Here is a 22,259-nt window from a genome sequence, read left to right as displayed (position 1 = left end):
AGTATCCTGTTCCATATTATATCATAGGTCCCAACTGGGGTAATTGACTATTCATCCCTTCCTGTCATAGCTGAGACAAAGGAGATGTACCTTTGGACTGGGAGAGCCTAAGGTGGAGGGGACGTCTGGATAGGTAAAACGGAATTGGTGTTTCCAGCCGGGAGACTTCTTTTTTCTTTTAATATTTATTTATTTTTGAGAGAGAGAGAGAGAGAGAGAGAGAGAGAGCAAGCACACAAGTGTGCAGGTGAAGGAGAGGCAGAGAGAGGGGGAGACTGAAAATCCGAAGTAGGTTCTGAGCTGTCAGCACAGAGCCCGATGAAGGGCTTGAACCCACAAACCATGAGATCATGACCTGAGCCAAACTCGGACACTTAACCAACTGAGCCACCCAGGTGGCCCAAGCCAGGAGACGTTTTAAGTGTAGAAGAGTTCAACTGGCTTTTTTAGTGTAAAATTTTGTGACTTACCATAAAGCATAGAACTGTGTTTGGGATACAGCTGAACTGAGCAAGACTTTTTGGAGAATTGAGGTTTTGCAAAATAGTTGAGTGAGAAAGTTCATTGAAGTAGCTTTACAAAACATTTTTTTTTTTAATGTTTATTTTTGAGAGAGAGAGAGAGAGTGAGCTAGCAGGGGAGGGGCAGAGAGAGAGGGAGACACAGAATCTGAAGCGGGCTCTAGGCTCTGAGCTGTCAGCACAGAGCCCGATGTGGGGCTCAAACCCACAAACCACGAGATCATGACCTGAGCTGAAGTCGGATGCTTAACCGACTGAGCCACCCAGGCACCTCTGCTAATACATTTTTAAAAGAAGAAAATGCTCTAGGAAATGCGTAGTTAATATTTATTATGCTTACTCTGCCGGGTCTTCTATGTACACTGTCTCAGTGTTGCTCAAACTTCGGGCATTTGTGTACTGCCTTCAGATTTTTTTGTGAAATCTGAGTATAACTGCAACCATTAATTATATTTAATATTTTTCTTTTCATTGGTTTTAGGTTTAAAGTGATCTTTTTATAACTTAATTTCATCTTAAGGAAAAATGTTAGTAAAATAAAGAGCTTGATGTGATGGTTATTTTTAAATATTAATTAAAATAGATAAAAGTACTGAAATGGAAATTTTTTGCCTAAATGCTATCTAAAATCATCCTGCCTAGCAGAAGGGTGATATTTTGGGAAACACTGTATTATCTCCATTAATCTTTTGTGATGTCCTTGTGAGGTAAATACTCCCAGAATTTACAGACTGAGAGAAAGTTGGAGTAACTTGGCCAAGTCACACATCTTATAAATGGCAGTGCCTGAATTCAGGCTGGACTGTAGGACTCAGACTCATGCTCTTAAGCTCAGAGCTCCTGTGTTTCCACCATGCCGTGGAGCCTTCTGTTTTTGTGTCTAAGATGGTCCTTATCCAGTGTTCATGAAAATGATACGCAATAGGGTAGGATGTATACGGAGGATTAAGGAAGCCTCTCTAAGGCACTTTTACATGAAATTCTCTTGGTTATTTATAAGGAAGTGAGAATTAACAAATTGTATTGGTGAGACTTGTTGCTTGGAATTTGCAGTTAAATCAGCTGGGGGCCGGGATGCCTGGGTGGTTCAGTCTGTTAAGCATCCAACTTCGGCTCAGGTCACGATCTCATGGTTCATGAGTTCAGGCCCCACCCCAGGCTCTGTGCTGACAGCTCAGAGCCTGGAGCCTGCTTCAGATTCTGTGTCTCCCTCTCTCTGTCTCTGCTTCTCCCCGGCTTGTGCTCTCTCTCTCTCTCTCTCTCAGAAATGAATAAACATTAAAAAAAAAAATCAGCTGGGGGCCTTGGTACCAGGTATTTCTTTTCCATCTCTATCACCCACTGTGGTGTAGCTTCCCTTGGCCTTTTACCTCAACTACTGCAGTGGTTTCCTAAATGGTATCTCTGTCTTAATACTTTTTATTTCAAAAAAAATTTTTTTAATGTTATTTGTGGGCGAGAAGGACACAGAGTGTGAGTGGGGGAGATGCAGAAAGAGAGGGAGACACAATCCAAAGCAGGCTCCAGGCTCTGAGCTGTCAGCACAGAGCCCGACGTGGGGCTCGAACCCACAAACTGAGATCATGACCTGAGCCGAAGTCAGATGCTTAACTGACTGGGCCACTCAGGTGGCCCTCTCTGTCTTAATTCTTGGTGCCGTCTAATTTAGTCTTCACCCAGCAGTTAGACTAATCTTTTCAAAACAGAAATAAGCCATAACCCCTGCTTATAAACCTTCAATACGTTTCTGATACAGTTCTGTACCTGGCATAAAATCTGTACCAAGAATAAAATCCAGACTCTTTATCTTCATAATCCTTCATGATCTAGCACAGTCTCCCTCTCCAACCTCATCCCATCTGTTGCTCACTTGCTTGGCCTGCTGACTGTTCTAGCTTGCTTGGAATACTTATCCCCTCTTGTCTATGGCTGCTTCTTTTCATCCTCAGCTAAAAAATTAAAGTTACATTTATCTTGAGCATTTTTTAAAAGATTTTATTTTTTAGTAATCTCTACATCCTGTGTGGGCTCAAACTCATGACCTCGGGATCAAGAGTCGCATGCTCTTCCAACTGAGCCAGCCAGGCATCCCCATTTTTCTTGAACATTTTATTCATAATAGAACCCTGCTGTTACTCTTTCATTGAAGTCCCTTATTTCCTTCTAGAGCTTAACAGCAGTTTTTAAATTTTTTTGAAGTTTAATTGATTATCAGATTTACTTACTAGATAATTAGAAGGGCTGATCCTAGCATGGTGCCTTGGACATAGAAGGTGCTCAGTAAATATTTTTTGAATTAATAAATCAAAGAACTTAGGTTTGTTGTATAAAAGTAAAGAACAACTAAAGGATATTAAAGAGGGAATGACATGAAGATGGTTTGGGGGATGGTTGATCTGGCAGTTGTATTAATAAAAGCTGAAGCCTAAGAAAGTAAGGAGTTTGTTGCAAAAAACCCATGTATTCTGGGGGCATCTGGGTGCCTCAATCGGTGGAGCCGACTCTTGATTTCAGCTCCGGTCACGATTCCAGGGTTGTGGAACCCACGTAGTGGTGGTATAGTCAGTAGCAGTAGAGAAATTTGAAAGGAGCACCAACCACTTTTAAAAGGAGGCATTGTGTATTTTTTTCTTGTGTGGACTACTATAGAAATTATACTCCTTGACCCTCAAAGATAGGGTTTATTGAAGTCACGATACAGCTTATGGTTTGGGGTACCAATCTGAATTGTGAAGTGAACAACTAGTATTTTTAAAAAACATTTCTCTGGGGGTGCCTGGGTGGCTTAGTGGGTTAAGTGACTCTTGATATTGACTCAGGTCATGATATGGTGGCTGTGGCAACCAGCCCCAAGTCAGGCTCTATACTGAGTTCCACACTGAGTGTGGAGCCTGCTTGGGATTCTCTCTTACCCTCTCTCTGCCTCTCCCCACATGTGTGCTCATTCTCTCTCTTTCTAAATAAATAAATAAACATTTAAAAACTTTCTCTGCTGGGGCATGTGGTTGGCTCAGTCAGTAGAGCATGTGACTCTTGATCTCAGGGTCATGAGTTCAAGCCACACTTGGGGCATGGAGCCTACCAAAAAAAAAAGGCATTGTCTTTTTGAATTTTTAACATGTTAAAACTTAAGTGGAATCAGTAATATATAAGATGTATAAAAAGAATTATAACTGTGTGCGATGGTGGCTCAACATTTGAAAATCAATCCATGTAGTCAGCCATATCAATAGGCTAAAGAAAACTCGAGTTTAAAATAGGGGATCAGTAAGAACTTGAGATAAGTTTGAGATCCCCACTGCTACCACTTTCCATTGTGAACCCCCTTTGCAGCCACATTCATTTTCTTGATGCCTTTCTGCCATGTTGAACTCCTTTCAGAAGATGACTACCCAAGTACAAATCCTGGACCTGTCATCCTGTCATTAACTAGCTTTTACTGTGACTCTGGGCAAGTTGCTTCAGTTTTATCTGTAAAATGAGGATTATAGTAATAATTTTTTGTTACTTAGCATGCATCATTAAATGCATAATATACATTAACTACTGGTTATACCTATTCTATTGCATATCTATATCTTTTTTTTAAACTCTAGTAGCTCCAAAGTGCTAGCTGGATTGACTTATAATAGCAAAATGATGACAGTAACAGGGAAGATGATGTTTTGAGAATGTGTGTTTGTTTGGTGTACATTTGAAGTTTAAAAAGAATGAGTAACACTTCAATAAAAAGTTTATTTGAAAAAATAAACACCAAGACTACCCAAAACATACAAAGATCTCTTAAAACTCAACAATAAGAAAATTAAAAAAGAAAAAGAAAAACGTAATAACCCAATTGGAAATGAACAGAAGATTTGGAAAGTTCACAAAGGAAGACATATAGGAGGCAAGTAAGCATATGAAAAGATGTTCACCATCATATGTCATTAGGGAATTGCAGATTCAAACCACAATTACATACCATACTTTTTAAAATGACTAAAATCCAAAACATCTTCGGGATCAAATGTTGGTGAGGAGTGGGGCAATAGGGAGCTCTCATATTTATTGCTGGTGGGAATGCAAAGTGGTACAGCCATTTTGGAAGGCAGTTTGTCAGTTTCTTGCAAAGCTGAATAAACATAAGCTTACCCTATAATCCAGCAGTCACACTCCTAGATATTTACCTAAGTGAATAGAAAATTTACATCCACATTAAAGTCTGCGCACAAATGTTTATTGATGCTTTATTCATATTTGCCCAGGTTGGAATCAGCCAGTATGTCTGTTCTTCATTAGGTGAACAGATAAACAAATTATGGTAAATTTGTAAAATGGAGTATTATTCAGCACTAAAAAGAAATGTGTTAATCAAGCCACAGAAAGACATGGAAGAACCTTAAATGTATTTTGGTAGGTGAAAGAAGCCAGTCTGAAAAAGGCTCCGTACTGTGTGATTCCAACTGTAAGACATTTTGGAAAAGGCTAAACTATAGAGAAGGACAAAGGTAGTTAACAGTGGTTCAGGAGGAGGGGGGGAAGGGATGAATAGGTGGAGCATAGGGCATTTTCAGGGCAGCGAAACTCTTATGTGTAGTACTGTAGTGCTTATCATAGATTTGTCAGAACCCATAGGTTTTTCACGGAGTGAACCCTATTGTAAACTATAGGCTTTAGTTAATGTATCATGATTGGTTCATCATTTATAACACATCTACCACACTAATGCAAGATGCAAATAGGGGAAACTGGGTGAAGGGGAGGAGGATATACAGGAACTCTGTACTCTGCACACTTTTTCTGTAAACCTAAAAATGCCTTGAAAAAGTATTAGAAATAAGTAGAAAATTATATTAGAAATATAGTAAAGTTTAGATATTAGAAATATTAGAAATATTTCTATTTCTAAATAGAAATAATATTAGAATTAGAAAATATTAGAAAAAAGTAAAGTATTAGAAAAAAGTACAGGCTTAAAGAGGGGAATCTTACGGAAGCCTGCTTATAATAATAGGTCCTTGTACCTTTTTGAAATATGGACACTTAACTATAAAGTCATTATTTTTTTGTACTAAAGAGTTGAAATAAAAACCACCACCAGTTAAAAAAAAAAAAATGATAAAAACAATGCCACATTTACCAGAGGAAATTCGTGGGTAATCTGAATGTTAGTGGTGAGTGCCAGAGTCTCTGGAGGGAACCTAAGATGTTTAACTCAAAAATTCAAAAGAGCCATTTATGACTTGTTGATGAGATGATGAAATTTTCACTTATGTGGTTACATCAGTTTTGGTCATCAGATTGGAGGCAGTGCGTTCCAGCTTGTGCAAGCTTGATGGGTAGGTGCCTATACTACATAGACTCTCCACCCCGGACTTGTTCTTTCCTTTACTTTCTATCACAACATACCTGTTGTTTCAGGCATGAAATTCTTGTTACTGAGGAATTTAAAAATAAATTTTGGGCCAAATAATAAATGTAGGGGCGCCTAGGTGGCCCAGTGGGTTGAGGGTCCAACTTCGGCTCAGCTCATGATCTCGCGGTCTGTGAGTTTGAGCCCCGCATCAGGCTCTGTGCTGACAGCTTGGAGCCTGGAGCCTCCTTCAGATTCTGTGTCTCCCTCTCTCTCTGCCCCTCCCCCACTCATGCTCTGTCTCTCTCCGTCTCAGAAATAAATAAACATTAAAAAATAAATAAATATGGGGCGCCTGGGTGGCTCAGTCACTAAGCGTCCAACTTCGGCTCAGGTCATGATCTCACAGTCCATGAGTTCGAGCCCCGCGTCGGGCTCGGTGCTGACAGCTCAGAGCCTGGAGCCTGCTTCCGATTCTGTGTCTCTCTCTCTCTCTGACCTTCCCCCGTTCATGCTCTGTCTCTCTCTGTCTCAAAAATAAATAAAAACATTAAAAAAAAATTTTTTTAAATAAATGTAGAAAGCACTACCATGTAGGGAAGCACTGGAGACTTTTTGAAGAGTGAAGAATCTTTTGGTTAAATGTGTAACACTTCCCTCACCCCAGTTCATTCTATGGTGGGTCCATAGTTCAGCTTATCTAACGAAAGTTGAGTGAATATACTGGGGCACCTGGGTGGTGCAGTTAAGCGTCCAATTCTTGATCTCAGCTCAGGTCATGATCTCAGGGTTCATGAGTTCAAGCCCCACGTCAGGCTCTGCACTGATGGTGCGGAGCCTGCTTGGAATTCTGTTTCTTCTCTCTGTTCCTTCCCTGCTTGTACGTGTGTGCGCACGCTCTCTCTCTCTCTCTCTCTCTCAAAATAAACTTAAAAAAAAAAAATGAAATTGAGTATACTTGTGTGAAGGAGAGTTGGCTGCATTAAAGATTTATTTGTGGAAAAATTAGCTTTAAAATGTTCAGAATAGTGTACTTTGTCTTCTCTCTGAATTTTGTGTTTGTTTGACCTTACGTCTTAAAACTGCCTTTTAGCAAAGGTTTTATTTTTGTGCTTTTTCACAGTTTATAAGATTTGGGTTGTATAAGAAAATCTTGGCAAATGTACTTCACTACAATTTTGAAATTCCCGTATTAATTAGCTTTGGTTGTTTTGAACAGTATTATTTATTGCATATTCACCTGAACTTGACATGTTCTGGGTGATTTAAAATAATGCTGTTTTGTGTTTGCCTAACAAGGGCATAGTTTAGTAACAACTGATCCAGTAGATAGGCAAATGGCCAGAGAAAACCTTTGAAAATAATGAATAAATAAGTAAGAGCGTATCTTCTATGGTTCATAGGTAATTAGCATTTAATTAATTCAGCTCATTTAACAAATGAGCCATTTACAAATTAATCAATTAGCCATCTACAGTGTGCTGATCATTAGGTTTGTAAAGGTAAGAAAACATTGTCTTATTTAATTAGTATCCTGATTTTTTCCACTGTTTTCCAATTTGTTTACATAGGTAGAATCATTGATGGCCAGAGTGCTTGTGATTTGTCCCAGATCACAGTAATAGAATTTCTAGTCTAGTATCTGTTACTGCCTCTGTATTTTACATAACCTTGTGGTGAAACTTTTGGCGTAGATTTCTTTAATGTAGTATCATATACTTAATCATTCAATTTGTGACTGGTTTTCCAGGTAGAGAACATAGGGTAGGAAACCAACAGCTTTATTTTTAAACTTACTACTATGTAAATGTTTATTGGTAATTGGGGTAAAAATGTGCACCTGCAAGAAAAATGGGATTATCATGAAGGTGTCCCTGGATTAATAAGTATTTTTTTATATCACACTTTGTTAATATGTACTTTGTATATATTATTTAGTTATACTTAACTAGCTGCTATTGGAAACTCTAAGATATTTTGGAATAAATGTAAATCTTTGTGCATTAGAAATTTTGTGTTAAAAAGTGGTGTTTGAATGCAGCAAAAGTTTAAATTCAATTCAAAGTTTCATGATAGGGTATTTCTCACACATAAGGATTATTTTTAAGTCTGTTATTTGTAAATCAGGCATAGCCTATATTTCTGCAGTATGGAATACCTCTGATTTCATGTTTTAGAGCATTTGGCTTATGTGTTAGTTCTCCTATTATTAAAATATTGAATGCTTTAAAGGTTTTTTGTTGGGGCACCTGGGTGGCTCAGTCGGTTGAGTGGCCGACTTCGGCTTGGGTCATGATCTCACGGTGCGTGAGTTCGAGCCCCGCATCGGGCTCTGTGCTGACAGCTCAGAGCCTGGAGCCTGTTTCTGATTCTGTGTCTCCCTCTCTCTGACCCTCCCCCCATTCATGCTCTGTCTCTCTCTGTCTCAAAAATAAACGTTTAAAAAAATTTTTAAAAAAAAGTTTTTTTGTTCTTTATAAACCTACATGTATTAATCTGACCTTATCTAATTTATAAACTTTTTTTTAATTTTTGAAAATTAATGATGTTTATTTATTTATTTATTTTTTGAGAGACAGAGCACAAGCGGGGGAGGGGCAGAGAGTGAGGGATACACAGAATTCGAAGCAGGCTCCAGGCTCTGAGCTGTGAGCACAGAGCCGAAGGCAGGGCTCGAACCCACAAACCGTGAGATCATGACCTGAGCCGCAGTCGGACACTTAACCGACTGAGTCACCCAGGAGCCCCTGAAAATTAATGATGTTTAAAACCAGAAATCTAGTTTTATTTTCAATGATTGAAGTTGTTAAAATAACTAGAAAGGTACTATATAATTAGTATTTTGACAGATGGAAAGCAGCTATGAATTGAGAGCCGAAACAGTCACTATAAAATGTTTCAAATTTATTTAGAGAGATTGAAAATTCTTTGGTCCTGAACGATTCTTTAAAAAATTGCATAATTTAAACTTGGTTATTGGTCTTCTTTTAGATTCATAATGAGATTACACCTAGAAAACATTTGAAAGCAGTTATCAGAATTTTAAGTACATTTTAGATCTCTGTAAAGGTGAGAAGAACTTTGTAGCATAAACTGCTTCATTTTCCTTCATTAAGCTGGTTTTACTTAAGGAAAATAAAACACACACACACACTTAAACCACATCATATTATTGTCTTACTTTGAAAAGATTCCATGTGGAAAGTTATCCAGACACAGTTATTCAGGAGATTTACTTTGCATACAATTTGTGTGTGCTTGTGATTTTATTTAGAGTAAAAGGCAGAACTTTTCTTTTCTACCATCTTACACTTCTCTGAGCATTTCTGGTTTTGTACCAGAATTCAGGTATTTGGTAACCAATAAACTTTGTATAAATTTTGCTCAATAAAAGAATTTATATGGATAATAAGTGAGTTTAGTTAGTTACCAATTGTGTTTCATTTTATAGAGGGCTGCTGAGCCAAGCCAGGCTATATGCCATTGCTGTTGAGAAAAAGAATTATCTTCAAGAGGAGCCCTCCTCTCATAGAAAGAATGCCAGTCAATTTGACTGGGCTCTAATGAGACTGGATAATTCTGTCCGAAGAACTGGCCGCATCCCAAAGACTCTTCTACAAAAAGTCTTTGATAACACCTGTCACTCAGGTATTTCAAATTTTTTGTATATTTTCTTGTTTCGGGGCAAGATCACTGAAAAACATGTTATTTGATACTTTTAATTTTGTTATTTCTATTGATCATGATTTTATGTTATGATTGTGATCTTTTGATCTTTCCAACTCATCAGGGCAAAGTTTTGCATGAAACATTTTTGTATTAGATATTTTTTCCAAAATCAGCAAATAAAAATTGTCTTCTTGCTTTCCACTTTTTTATAAAAAACAGTCACTCAGTGGTAAATCGTTTGGAAGCGTTTCTTATCTTGCCTTGTATGGTGTCAACTTTCCCTAAGATGCTTACATATGATAGATTCCCAGAAGGACCAATAATCATTATTTCCCTTTCATTTTCACTTAGCTATTATAATCCATTTGAATCACTTACTTTGATAATCTGGTGGAAGGCTGTAGGCCCTCTTACCACCTCCCACCACCCACAAGCCGAGCATGCAAACATGCACATAATTTTGCATGTAGTTACAGAATATGCACCAGCTTCCTAAAGCCCATCTGTGGATTTCATTCACATTAAGAAGCTATGGAATCTAATGATGATGGATATCAAAGAAGTGTCAGTTATAATTGTGTGTATTTAAAAGCTATTGTATCATTTTCTCTTTTTGATTTATTCAGAGTTGAATGACTATTACCATAGTTAATTTTAGAATATTTTTATCACCTCAAAAAGAAATCTCCAAACCCGTAGCCATTATCCCCCAACCCCTCATCCCTTCCAGCCTTAGACGACTACTAGTGTACTTTTTGGCCTTGCAGGTTTCTTATTTTGGATACTTTATTTAAGTGGAATCATACAGTGAGTGGTTTTTGTTTTTGTTTGGTTTTAAAGTCATCTTTCAGAGACATGTAGATAAAGGCCATGGATAAAGGGAGAAGGAAGTTTACATTATTTTGTAATTGATTGTAAACTTGGTATTCATGGGTTTTAATTGTACTGCTCTGTACTATTTTCATAAGATACTGAGAAGCTTAGCCTTTGAATTGTAGTAAGTAGTGCTTATAAATTAAGTTCTGTGTATTTTTATATGGTATAGAGCCTTGCAGATTACATGGATTCATAACCTTAGCTTTTTAAAAGCAGACTAATTTTAAAAACATAATTTTCAGTAACATTGTAAATGTTACTTGTGGATTTGGGTAGGGTTTTTCTAGTTTGTGGGTACTCTTACCATCTCAGTGAGGCAGGAGAGTTTTGACTATTTACGGATTTCAGTTTAAGTTTTGATATTTACCTGTATGATATTGCTGTTGTGTTAAATGATATGTTACCTTTTTTCCCAGGGAGCCCAGGTGGTAATCAAGCCTTACTTCTCCTGCGCAGCTGTGGTTCTCTCTTGCCTGAACTACAGTTATCAGAGAGAACCGAATTTGCTCATAGGATATGGGACAAACTTCAGAAATTGGGTATGATTGTTTAAAAATATGTGTATATGTAAAAAGTGTAGATATTTTTTTCTTTTGGTAAATAAGAATTTGTTTACATAAATGCTATAATTCAATTTTATGGAAGAGCTACTTGGTAATATTTATCTGGTGAGTTATAGCGACATCTAGAGGCATTGAGAATAAAATAATTGTCAACTATACTCAAATGAAAAAATAAAGTAATTTTCATAACAATTATTACTTTTATGGTAAGTTAAAAAGAAAAAGGACAGGATAAAAAGGCAGTTGTATTGTCAAAGTTGGGAGCGCACATACCATTTGACCAAGCAGTTCCATTTGTTAGAATTTAGATAACAGGGGTACCTGGGTGGCTCAGCAGGTTAAGCATCTGACTTCAGCTCAAATCATGATCTTGTAGTTCATGAGTTCGAACCCCGCATCAGGCTCTGTGCTGACAGCTCAGAGTTTGGAGTCTGCTTCGAATTCTGTGTATCCCTCTCTCTGACCCTCCCTTCCCTCTCCTCCATTCTCCAAAATAAATAAACATTAAAAATTAAAAAAAAAAATTTAGATCACAGATACATTCAAATGTGCAAAGGGATATCCTTTATTGTGGCTTGTTTGTAATAGTTAGGAATTGGAACCAACTCTAATGTCTCTCACTGGGGATCAGATAAATTATGGGGTGTCCATGAAATGGGATACTGTGCAACCGTTAAAAAAGGAGTTCTTCTATACTAACGTGGGGTGTTCTCCAAAATAGAAGGAAAAATTAAGGTGCAGAATGGTGTATATAGTATGCTACTATTTTGAAGAAAAATATTTATATCTGTATATGCATATAACATTAAAATAGTTCTTGAAGGATAATAAATACCAGATACACTTTTACTCTGTACCTTTTTATGCTTTGAAAATTTTGAACCGTGAACATAGTATCTATTCAGAAAATAACATAGTTTAAAAGACCATTAGATAAAATCCAATGTTCATTCTTGATTTTTAAAAACCTTAACAAAGAATAGAAGGATACTTCTTTAACATGTTAAATTTAAAGCCAACAACTAATATCATGCAGTGAAATAAGTTGTGAAACAATATGAGAAATTACGGTTCTTTAGATGATATACTTGTTTACCTGTAAAATCCCAGAAAATCAACTTACAGTAAAGTAGTAGGAAATATTAAATGTTCAGGAATCTATAACTTTTCCTAGTTAGAAAATAAAATGGGTAGAAGGTTCTAAGTTTAGTCACAAATATATAAAATATCTATGAATATCCTTCAAGAAACATGTAGTACCTATATGGAAGAAAACTATACAATAAACACAGAGCCTCACCTCAGTTTTGAATTCATCTAGAACTAATTTTGATGACAAGTTCATTTGTTTAAAGTTTTGAGAAGAATAGATGAATAATGGATTTCAGAATGGAAAATAGTCTTCTAGGTATAAAAGCAGCAGGAAAGTGAAAATAAAGAATTGACTTCAAAAAAACTAGAAATTTCTGTATGTCAGTAAGTCATGTGATTTAAAAATACATGTTGAACTGGGAGAAATTTTTGTGAAAAAGGATATACGTTCTTTCTTTCAGCCTTAGAGCCGCTTTTTAGCCAACCATTATTAGAGTTCAACTTGATTTTTTAGAAGTTTTCAGACGCCGTATGGTAACCTTGATGCACAGTCACATTGCAGATGTTGAATTGTACATGGTTCCCCTTAAGGCCTTATATAAAGTGTTACAATGGTTAACAGATTGGGCACTCAGGGCAGACCACCTACATTCAAATCTGTGGTCACTTACTAGCCATGTGGCCTTGGACAAGTGGAAGAGTCAGTTTTCCTCATGCATAAGATGGGGATGAGTACGTCTCAAAGCGTTGTGAAGACTAACAGAGCCTCTAGATGCAGAGCACTTAGCACAGTTTCTGAAACATAGCACAGTATGTACAAGTCTAGTAAGATAAAAGCAGATATTAATAGAATAAGTCCTGTGTGGTCTAGAATCTCAAACTGACTGACCAGAGGCCTGTGTTGCTACAGGCAGTTTAGATACAAAATTTAATTCATGCAAATTTAGTAAAACATTAGCATTAGATTGATACGATGACCAAGACGTTATCAGTGGGTTGAGGAAGGCTGAATGGTTACCTTGATTGATGTGGCCTTAGGCAAGATAGGACCTGGAAGAAAACAAAGAGCTTTGGAATAGGGGTAATTAACAATAGCAGACTAGAAACTGTAACTGGCAATGGAGCCTTCAAACAAACACTGTGAGGAAATAACCAGGTCTGCTAGTACAGTCCTCCCTGTATAGAACAACTGCAGTCACAGTCCGTCTCTTGGTGTGTCTGTTCTGTGGCAGGGACTACTTTCTATCAAAAATGTTTGTCACTTTAAATACAGAGGTATTGTCAACATTTTCTAACAGGAAGGGATATTATGCTTCATAAGTAAGAAAATCTTTGTCACTTTACATCTTAACATCTGAATAAGCAGTTACTTGTGACTGTATAGTAATTCAGTTAATTACTGTCTTAAATGCTTAACTTGCTCTGTTCTGACAAGATTTCTGTATAGTTGGGCCTAAGTATGGGGTGAAATGCTGAAGTGACCATTTTACCCCTTTTGTTTGTTAAATTTAAGTATGCATATTTTAGTTGTGATAAAGAATATGATTTTAGGTCCTTTTCTAAAAATTTGATTTAAATTTTATTTGTAGGTACTGTGTATGATGTAAGTCATTATAATGCTTTACTTAAAGTCTATCTTCAAAATGAATATAAATTTTCACCAACTGACTTCTTGGCAAAAATGGAGGAAGCAAACATTCAACCAAATCGAGTAGGTAGCTGCTATCGTAAATGTTTATTGTTATATCACTTTTTTTTTCAATCCCAGGGAAAAAATAGTATTAAAAAAAATATTAACTAGCCCATTTCATTGACAGGTGACATACCAGAGGTTGATCGCAGCTTATTGTAATGTAGGAGATATTGAAGGTGCCAGGTATGGAGCTCTATAAATGTATGTTTAAGCAAACAAATTTGTTAAGTCCTGTAAACCTAGGATACGTTCATTTGTCTTTCTTTTTCTTTTAAGCTTCTTCTTAGGGAAATTATTTCATAAGGATTTTAATCTAGCAAATTTGGTAATATGACTTGACTTAGGTAAAATATAAAATTGTGTAAGAGGAGAAAGACAAATGAGTATTGCTATTTTAATTAAAATTTTGATTTACTGGAACAGAGGCTTAAAATTGCTGAGGTGTATAAAGTTGGCTTTAGTCCTTTTAAATTGATTATTTCCTAAAGGAAATGTTCTTAGCCATTTAAACTGTATTCATTTATAAAACTTGCAATATTCTATCTTGCTGATTCCTGTAAAATCAGTTGTGACGTTTATTTCTCTGTAAAATTTAGTACTACTTTTGGATGGCAGCTTTAGGAAATAAGGAATAAATTGAAATGTATAATTCATTTTTAATTGAATGGATTTTTATTAAACTTTATAGGCTTTTTAAAGGTTAATTCGTATAGAAGAAACAATCAAATTTTAAAAACTTACCTGCTATTTTTACCAAGGGTAGTTCAAGATCTATAATTTGATATAATTGATATAATTTCAGGGAGTGAGATTTTGTGTTTGTATGTTGTAAAAAGTGGTTCTGATGTATGTTTCCAAAAAGTATTTTCATTTCTCTTTTATTGCAGCAAGATTCTTGGATTTATGAAAACTAAGGACCTGCCAATCACGGAGGCAGTTTTCAGTGCTCTTGTTACAGGGCATGCAAGAGCCGGGTAATGTTCAACTTAAGGTTTTGTTCTCGAGCGAGGTTTAAATTATAGGAAATTATTGTAGAAAATTCTTAAACCATGTTTATCTAACCCCTCAAAAATTTTGAGCGTGTGAAGTAGAACATGCAATTTTTTAAGAACTTATTCTTAAATTTATCTGTTTCATAAAACTTTTATTTGAAAATAACTCAATTTTAAAAATTGGGCCTGATCCAAACTAGTTGACTTTTTGTTTGTTTGTTTTTAAATTTTTGTTTATTTTTGACAGAGGGAGAGAGACAGAGCATGTGTGGGGGAGGGGCAGAGAGAGAGGGAGACACAGAATCCTAAGCAGGCTCTAGGCTCCGAGCTGTCAGCACAGGCCCCAACGCGGGCCTCAAACTCACGAACTGTGAGATCATGACCTGAGCTGAAGTCGGACGCTCAACTGACTGAGCCACCCAGGCGCCCCTTGACTTTGTATTTTAATTGCCCTCTTGATGCTCTTGGAAAACAGTTTTATTTTTGAAGAATAATTTACTAAATGTTATTCTTCCCTAAAAAGGTAAATTTGAGTCATAGCACACTTGATGAAAGAGGGCACATTAATTTAAGGTCTATGTGATTATTATGCAGTTTGGTTTCTCTTTTGGAATAGTTACCTGTAAAAATTTGGAACATTTATTATTTTTGTTGTTTCAGAAACCTATAGCTGGCTTCATGTGTATTTGCTCTTTTCTGATGTCCTTTGCTAAATGGTTTTATAAGAGTTGTTAATTTTAATAAGTACAGGCTAATATATTTTAGAATGATAGTATTACATTTGCCAGTATTATAATAATCTGTTCTGTTTTCTTTGAATAACTTCCAGAGATATAGAGAATGCAGAAAATATTCTCACAGTGATGAGAGAGGCTGGAATTGAGCCTGGTCCAGACACATACTTAGCATTATTGAATGCGTATGCTGAAAAGGGTGACATTGATCATGTTAAGCAGGTATGTCTTATGTCATGTAAATAATACTTTAAAACTATTGCATAAAAAAAAATCATTTGTGTGAGATTGTGTTATGTTTTGCATGAAGCAGAAAAGTGTAGCTTATATCTGTTTTTAAAGGTATTTCTTGTAGACATTAGTATTGATGGAGAATTTTTAAAGTTTGGTACCTTGGTGTTGATCTTAGTTATTGCTGAAATGTAATGTTTTCTGTTTTATAATATAAGCCCTAAACCTTTAGATGGTGTATGTTCCTAATTTTTTAAATTTTGTTATTTTAATTTATTTGGCTATAATTTAAAAATGCTGGTTTCTAACTCGTTCTTCTAATTTCTGAAACTGTCTACAGACTCTGGAGAAGGTGAAGAAGTCTGATCTTTACCTTATGGACCGTGATTTATTGCAAATTATTTTTAGTTTCAGTAAAGCTGGGTATTCTCAATATGTCCCAGAAATTTTGGAAAAAATTACATATGAAAGAAGATATATTCCAGGTAGTTTTTAAAAATTTATTTTTATGATTTTTCTAAAAATCTGAATTACTATTCTTACATGATGGAAAGGGCATTCTCTAACGATAGGGGATTGTAGTAGATGAACACAGGACTCTTAGAAGTCAGATTAATGAACTAAACAACTTGAGTTAATGAGCAGATGGGAATGTTTTGATTTGGAAGTGTTTCACTGTTATCTAGGGAGATATATCCTTTTGGCCTTTGTAGTTCATAAGTTTGTCTTTCAGAGTGGCTGCAGTGTAAAAATATTATTCAATTCAGTAACAGAATATGTCTTTCTTTTCTTTTCTTCCCAGATGCAATGAACCTCATTCTGCTTTTAGTCACTGAAAAATTGGAAGATACAGCATTCCAAATTTTATTAGCATGTCCTGTATCAAGGGAAGACAATCTGAATGACTTTGGCAGTTTCTTTTTACGACACTGTGTGACTATGAATACGGTATCCTGTCCGTTTTTACTTTATTGACAGTGTAATAGGCAGTGAAATAAGTCTATAAAGTAGAAGAACATACTATGAGATGAGACCAATTGCAAACATTATGAAAACTTTGTTTCTGTGTTATAAGTTTATCAGTTAGAAAGAGGACAAGAGGTTGAAATTTTTCATTCCAGGAGTGGTAGCATATCTGTAGAAGGTCAAATGGTAGGATATTTGCAGACCCAGCTGATGTGTGGTACCTTTTCCCCCTAGCCTGCAGAGAAGCTGAAAGATTACTGCAAGCAGTTAAAGGAATCCCAGATGCATACGTCTCCTTTGCAGTTCACACTCCACTGCGCATTACAAGCCAATAAAAGTGGTATGATATTCTCATCATTAAAACTGACATAAATAAGTTTTGCTGAAGTAGCTTTGTAATATTTTATGATATCTCTTTCAGATTTGGCAAAAGCTCTAATGAAGGCTCTGAAGGAAGAAGGTTTTCCTGTCAGAACTCATTATTTCTGGCCATTGCTAGCTGGACATCAGAAGGAGAAAAATGTTCAAGGTTAGGTTTTGCCTTTTACAGATTCATAATGGTCCAGAGATCCAGTGTAAGTTTCTACACACATCTAGTTGGATTCTTTGGGAAGGCAAACTTCTCTCTGAGTAGTAGACCTTCTGAGAAAATAGAATTGATTGAAGTCAGAGTCAAGAATTGGGTAAGCATTTTTAAAAACATAGTGGATTTCTTTCGTCTTAATTTCATTCTGACTTCGTCTCTGATCTTGATATTCAGACTTGTCAGTGTAGTTTTAAACAGTTTTTTATTTTTAAGTTTTTCGAAAAACTCCTTAGTTTTTGATTTTACATATACCGTTCAAAATTAATTTGTCTAGCCTTATCCAAGATAAAGTTATACATAATCAAGCCATTTTCTTTGTGGACCAGTCTCCTTAACTGAGCTGAGTTACAATAATAGGAAAGGCAGGAAAACTTTTATTGCAAAATGAGTGCTCATGACCTGACAGCCTGCTGATTGAAGGACAGAAATGTTCAATCTCTCAGGTTCTTAAGTACGCTTACGCATTTAGCATACTTTTTCCTTGTACACATGGGATACCTATAGGATATGAATAAGAATTGAGCAAATATTAAATTTTAGAGTACAGTATCTAATTCTTTGGTTTGCATTATTGGTAATTCAGAAAGAGTAGTCTCATAAAAAGATGCTTTTAACAGAAGTACTTCCCCCTTGGGGAAACAAAAAATGGTCTTTTTCATTTTATCTCGCAGTATAATGTGCTTTAGAATGAGATGCAGAGTTGTTAGTATGACACTGGGTGACAAACAAAATGCACAAACAACAAAAAAAGTGCTTTTAGCAGACTTTCATATTGCAATTTTATTTTAAATATATAGTCATCTTCTGGTCTAAAGGAAATAGTGAAACAAGTATTCCCTAATTGTTTCTGGCTGTAAAAGTCTCAAAATCCTTTTTAGAAAAATCTTCATGAAAACACTATGTTAGTTGATTAACTCTTTGCACATCCTCCAGTTCTGAAAGCTCCCAAGAAGTAACCTTTAACACAGTATTTTTGAACCAGAGAAAATTTACATCATTCCATGAAAATCTTTGGGCATATTCATATTGTCCACCTCTACACAGATAAGAAAATACCCCTGTTGAAATGTTTGATCATCAGGAAAATTTGCTTTCTTCAACCATATCAGTGTGTCTAGACTTGAATTGGTTACCACACTTTAACAACTTAGTAAGCATAGAAGAATTCAGGTGATTTCTTTTGATAGTTGTAGCTCAAACTAGTAGAAAAATGGGCTTTATCTTGAATCCATCCTCTCTTAGAAGCTTATAATTTAGATCACAAAGGTGCCTTGTTGAAAGACTGCTTTATATTAACGAAGAAACTGAGAGCAGCAGAGAGATTCCATGACTGACCTTGGGTTCCACACCTAGCTGTCAATGCTGCTGGGCTTAGAACTGAGGATTTCTGTTCTATTTTAAACACTCTTTTTAAATATCATAACACCTCCGTATTAGACATTTGTAAGTGTTATGCTGTGTTTATTTTATAAAAATTCTTAGCTATTAACTAAAAGTTAGATGCCAGTTTTTACATTAGGACATTTAAAAAAGTGGTGTAAGTTTTTTAATCAGTGATGGTTTTATCTGCAAAAACATAAAAGCTGAGAAAGGTAACTTGAGGTACAAGATACTGTCAGTTGTGTTACAGTTTTTAAAAACTAGTTTCTCCCTTTGTGGGAGGTCCAGAAATATAGTAAAGTATGTGTTCTCCAGTTGTCCTTCATGTGACAACAAAATGGCTATACATACTTTGTATGGTTTCTTCAGGGTCAGGTAAGAAAGTCACATTTTTATCAGTGCAATGAACTTGTTCTTGTCCAGGAAAATGTCCTATATAAACTGGTAGAAAGAACAGAAGAAAATAACAGCTGTAGTGTTGGAAGATGTAGAGGAGCGTTTCATAAGGAATAGATAAAACCCTTCATGAAATCAAAGAAAGGTATTTAGAGATCAGATCAAACTGAAGCAAGAGTTTTCAACGATACTACAATCATTCATACTATTATTGAATTCTAGAATATTTCTGGCTGCCAGTTCAGCCATCACCAACCCCTAAGGAAGATTCTCACAGTGATTTCCTTATAGCTCATCTTACTAGTATTTTTCTCTGTGGCACAAATGGAAAAGTCACCACTTAGAATTTTAGCAAGTTGGCCTGAATGAGAGGGAATAACCCAAAATGATTGAGGATTTATATCCCTGAGTATATTTAGAAAACCGAAAAGTTAAGAGTATAGAAGGGATAAGATCTATAAGGAAGGGGCCATACAGAAGCTTGAATGCCAATTGAGTAAAGTTGGTTGAATAGAAAATACTTTTCAAGAAATAAGATATTGCCTCTGGTAGAGGGAGTGCCCTACATAAGAGTCAAAAATCACGTGGAGTAAGTGGTCATAGTTTGTGGAAGTTGTTCAGATCAACCATTTATCTTTCCCAAAAGTATAAACTATTTTAATTCTACAAAGCTTTTTGAATGGAGGCTTTCCTCTGGATTCATAAACTTTGTCGTGACTATCTTTGAAATTTTTTTTTTTTTTTTTTTTTTTTTTTTGAGAGAGAGAGAGCACGTGCACAAGTAGGGGAGGGACAGAGGGAAAGGGAGAGAGAATCTTAAGCAGACTCCATGCCCAGCACAGAGCCCTGCTGAGGGCTCAGATCTCACAACTGTTGAGATTGTGACCTGAGCCGAAATCAAGAGTTGGTGGCTCAACCGACTGAGCCATCAGGTGCTCCTTAAATATTTGTATTTGATTGCTTAGTCTTAGTTCGATTTTCTAAGTTCACAGAGGTTTGGAATCTATGTTTCCCTAGGTTAATATATGATTATTTTAATCTTTTTATTTAAAAGAAAAATACGAGGGGCACCTAGGTGGCTCAGTTGGTTAAGCATCTGACTTTGGCTCAGGTCATGATCTCATGGTTCGGTTCGTGGGTTCAAGCCCTGTGTTGGGCTCTGTGCTGGCAGCATGGAGACTGTTTGGGATTCTCACTCTCACCTCTCTCTCTGCCCCTCCCCAACTCGTGCTTTCTCTCTCTCTCTCAAAATAAATGAATAAACGTAGAAAAAAATTAAAAAAAAAAAGATAAAAGTAAAAATAAGTAAAAGAGAAATACGAAGGCACCTACTTGGGATTCTCTCTTTCCTCCTCCCCCCCTGCTGTCCCCTCTCTCTCAAAATACATAAATAAATATTTAAAAAATTAAAAAAATATATGAATTGTATTTTTTAGGAGGAGGTAAGTGGGTATGTGAGATCAATCATGTTTTTTTCTCCTTATTGATAAGTTTTTCTGTCCTCCCATCGGACTGTAGTTATTGAAGTGAATATCTTTGTATCCTCCCTCAGAATGCCTAAGGGAGTGACTGAACTTAACTGATCAGGCAGGTGTGGACCTGGGTTTTCTTTTTAAAAAAAATTTTTTTTTTAATGTTTATTTATTTTTGAGACAGAGCATGAACAGGGGAGGGTCAGAGAGAGAGGGAGACACAGAATCTGAAACAGGCTCCAGGCTCTGAGCTGTCAGCACAGAGCCCGACGCGGGGCTCGAACTCACGGACCGCGAGATCATGACCTGAGCCGAAGTCGGACGCTTAACCGACTGAGCCACCCAGGTGCCCCTGGACCTGGGTTTTCTTAAACCAACTTTAATTTCAGTTAGAAAAATACATGTTAAAAAATGCTGGCATCACACATCCTCTAAATGAGCAGAATACACTCCTCCCCCTAATGTACCTTTTGGAAGAACAATGAGTTAAGAGAATAAAATGTCTTTGGATCCTAGATATCACAGTGAAGTGTTTTGTACAGAAATAAGAATCTTCTGTTTACATTCAATTTGTTGGTCTATTTTCAGACATCAGAAAATCAAATATATAGTTACATTATTCTGCATTTACTCTGGGTATCACTAAGAAAATTTAAAAAATTACTAGGGTATTTTAAGACAGCTAAAAAAACGAAATCATTATTGTTACTAGTAACATTTATTTAGTATTTTTAGGGTTTCACACATTTTTTCCTTTAATTTAAATGACCACCTTGAGAGCTAAGTGGAAAGTTTTATTATCATCATTCTTATAGACGAAGAACTGCTAAAAATCAGTTTTTGGTGACAGAGCAAGGACTTGATCCCACGTTCTTCTGATTCCAGGATAAAGTGTAGGTTTTTGCAGTTTTGTGGTGTTACGAGCACCTGCCAGCAATTAGGAAACTTTTTTTTTTTTAATGTTTATTTATTTATTTTGAGAGAGAGAGGGCATGCGACCTGGAGAGGGACAGAGAGAGAGGGAGAGAGAGAATCCCAAACAGGTTCTGTACTGTCAGCGCAGAGCCTGACATGGGGCTCAAACCCACAAACTGTGAGGTCATGACCTGAGCCAAAATTAAGAGTTGGATGCTCAACTGCCTGAACTACCCACCTGCCCTAGGAGACTTGGTATCTTATTCAAGATATGCCTTTGATCTTAGAGAAATCATTCAGTTTAACACTTTGGTTAAAATAAAGATTGACTTCTGAAGACATTTCCAGCTTTATTTACATAGAGAAGTACACCCCCCCCCCCCTTGCCCCCAGTAGACTGAGTTGAAAGCCTTGTTAATACAGTTGGCCCCTGAAAATACAGGTAACAGGTTTGAACTGCATAGGTTCCCATAAACATGGATTTTTTATTTTTATTATTTATTTATTTATTTATTTATTAAAAAAAATTGTAAACAGGGGTGAGGCAGAGAGAGAGAGAGAGGAGACACAGAATCCGGAGTAGGCTCCAGGCTCCGAGTTGTCAGCACAGAGCCTGACACAGGGCTCGAACTCACGAACTGTGAGATCATGACCTGAGCCGAAGTCAGATACCCAACTGATTGAGCCACCCAGGTGCCCCCGGATTTTTTAAATAAATACAGTATTGAAAATGTATTTTCTCGGGGCGCCTGGGTGGCGCAGTCAGTTAAGCGTCTGACTTCAGCCAGGTCACGATCTCGCGGTCCGGGAGTTCGAGCCCCGCGTCAGGCTCTGGGCT

At 36.5% G+C, this 22,259-nt stretch overlaps 1 protein-coding gene across 1 annotated transcript in view; it reads left to right on the top strand.

The window, feature by feature from the left end:
- Window positions 1–22,259, top strand: part of LRPPRC (leucine rich pentatricopeptide repeat containing) — a 111,272-nt gene that overhangs the window by 5,091 nt on the left and 83,922 nt on the right. The window contains exons 2-11 of the mRNA XM_047852743.1: window positions 9,308–9,504; window positions 10,818–10,940; window positions 13,646–13,767; window positions 13,874–13,932; window positions 14,637–14,723; window positions 15,571–15,697; window positions 16,047–16,191; window positions 16,509–16,654; window positions 16,907–17,012; window positions 17,094–17,201. Coding sequence (XP_047708699.1) covers window positions 9,308–9,504; window positions 10,818–10,940; window positions 13,646–13,767; window positions 13,874–13,932; window positions 14,637–14,723; window positions 15,571–15,697; window positions 16,047–16,191; window positions 16,509–16,654; window positions 16,907–17,012; window positions 17,094–17,201 — 1,220 coding nt within the window. The remainder of the gene's footprint in view (window positions 1–9,307; window positions 9,505–10,817; window positions 10,941–13,645; window positions 13,768–13,873; window positions 13,933–14,636; window positions 14,724–15,570; window positions 15,698–16,046; window positions 16,192–16,508; window positions 16,655–16,906; window positions 17,013–17,093; window positions 17,202–22,259) is intronic.

Source organism: Prionailurus viverrinus, chromosome A3 (assembly GCF_022837055.1).
Source record: "Prionailurus viverrinus isolate Anna chromosome A3, UM_Priviv_1.0, whole genome shotgun sequence".
In the NCBI taxonomy this organism is placed as follows: domain Eukaryota; kingdom Metazoa; phylum Chordata; class Mammalia; order Carnivora; family Felidae; genus Prionailurus; species Prionailurus viverrinus.
This window is presented reverse-complemented; position numbering and strand designations above follow the sequence as displayed.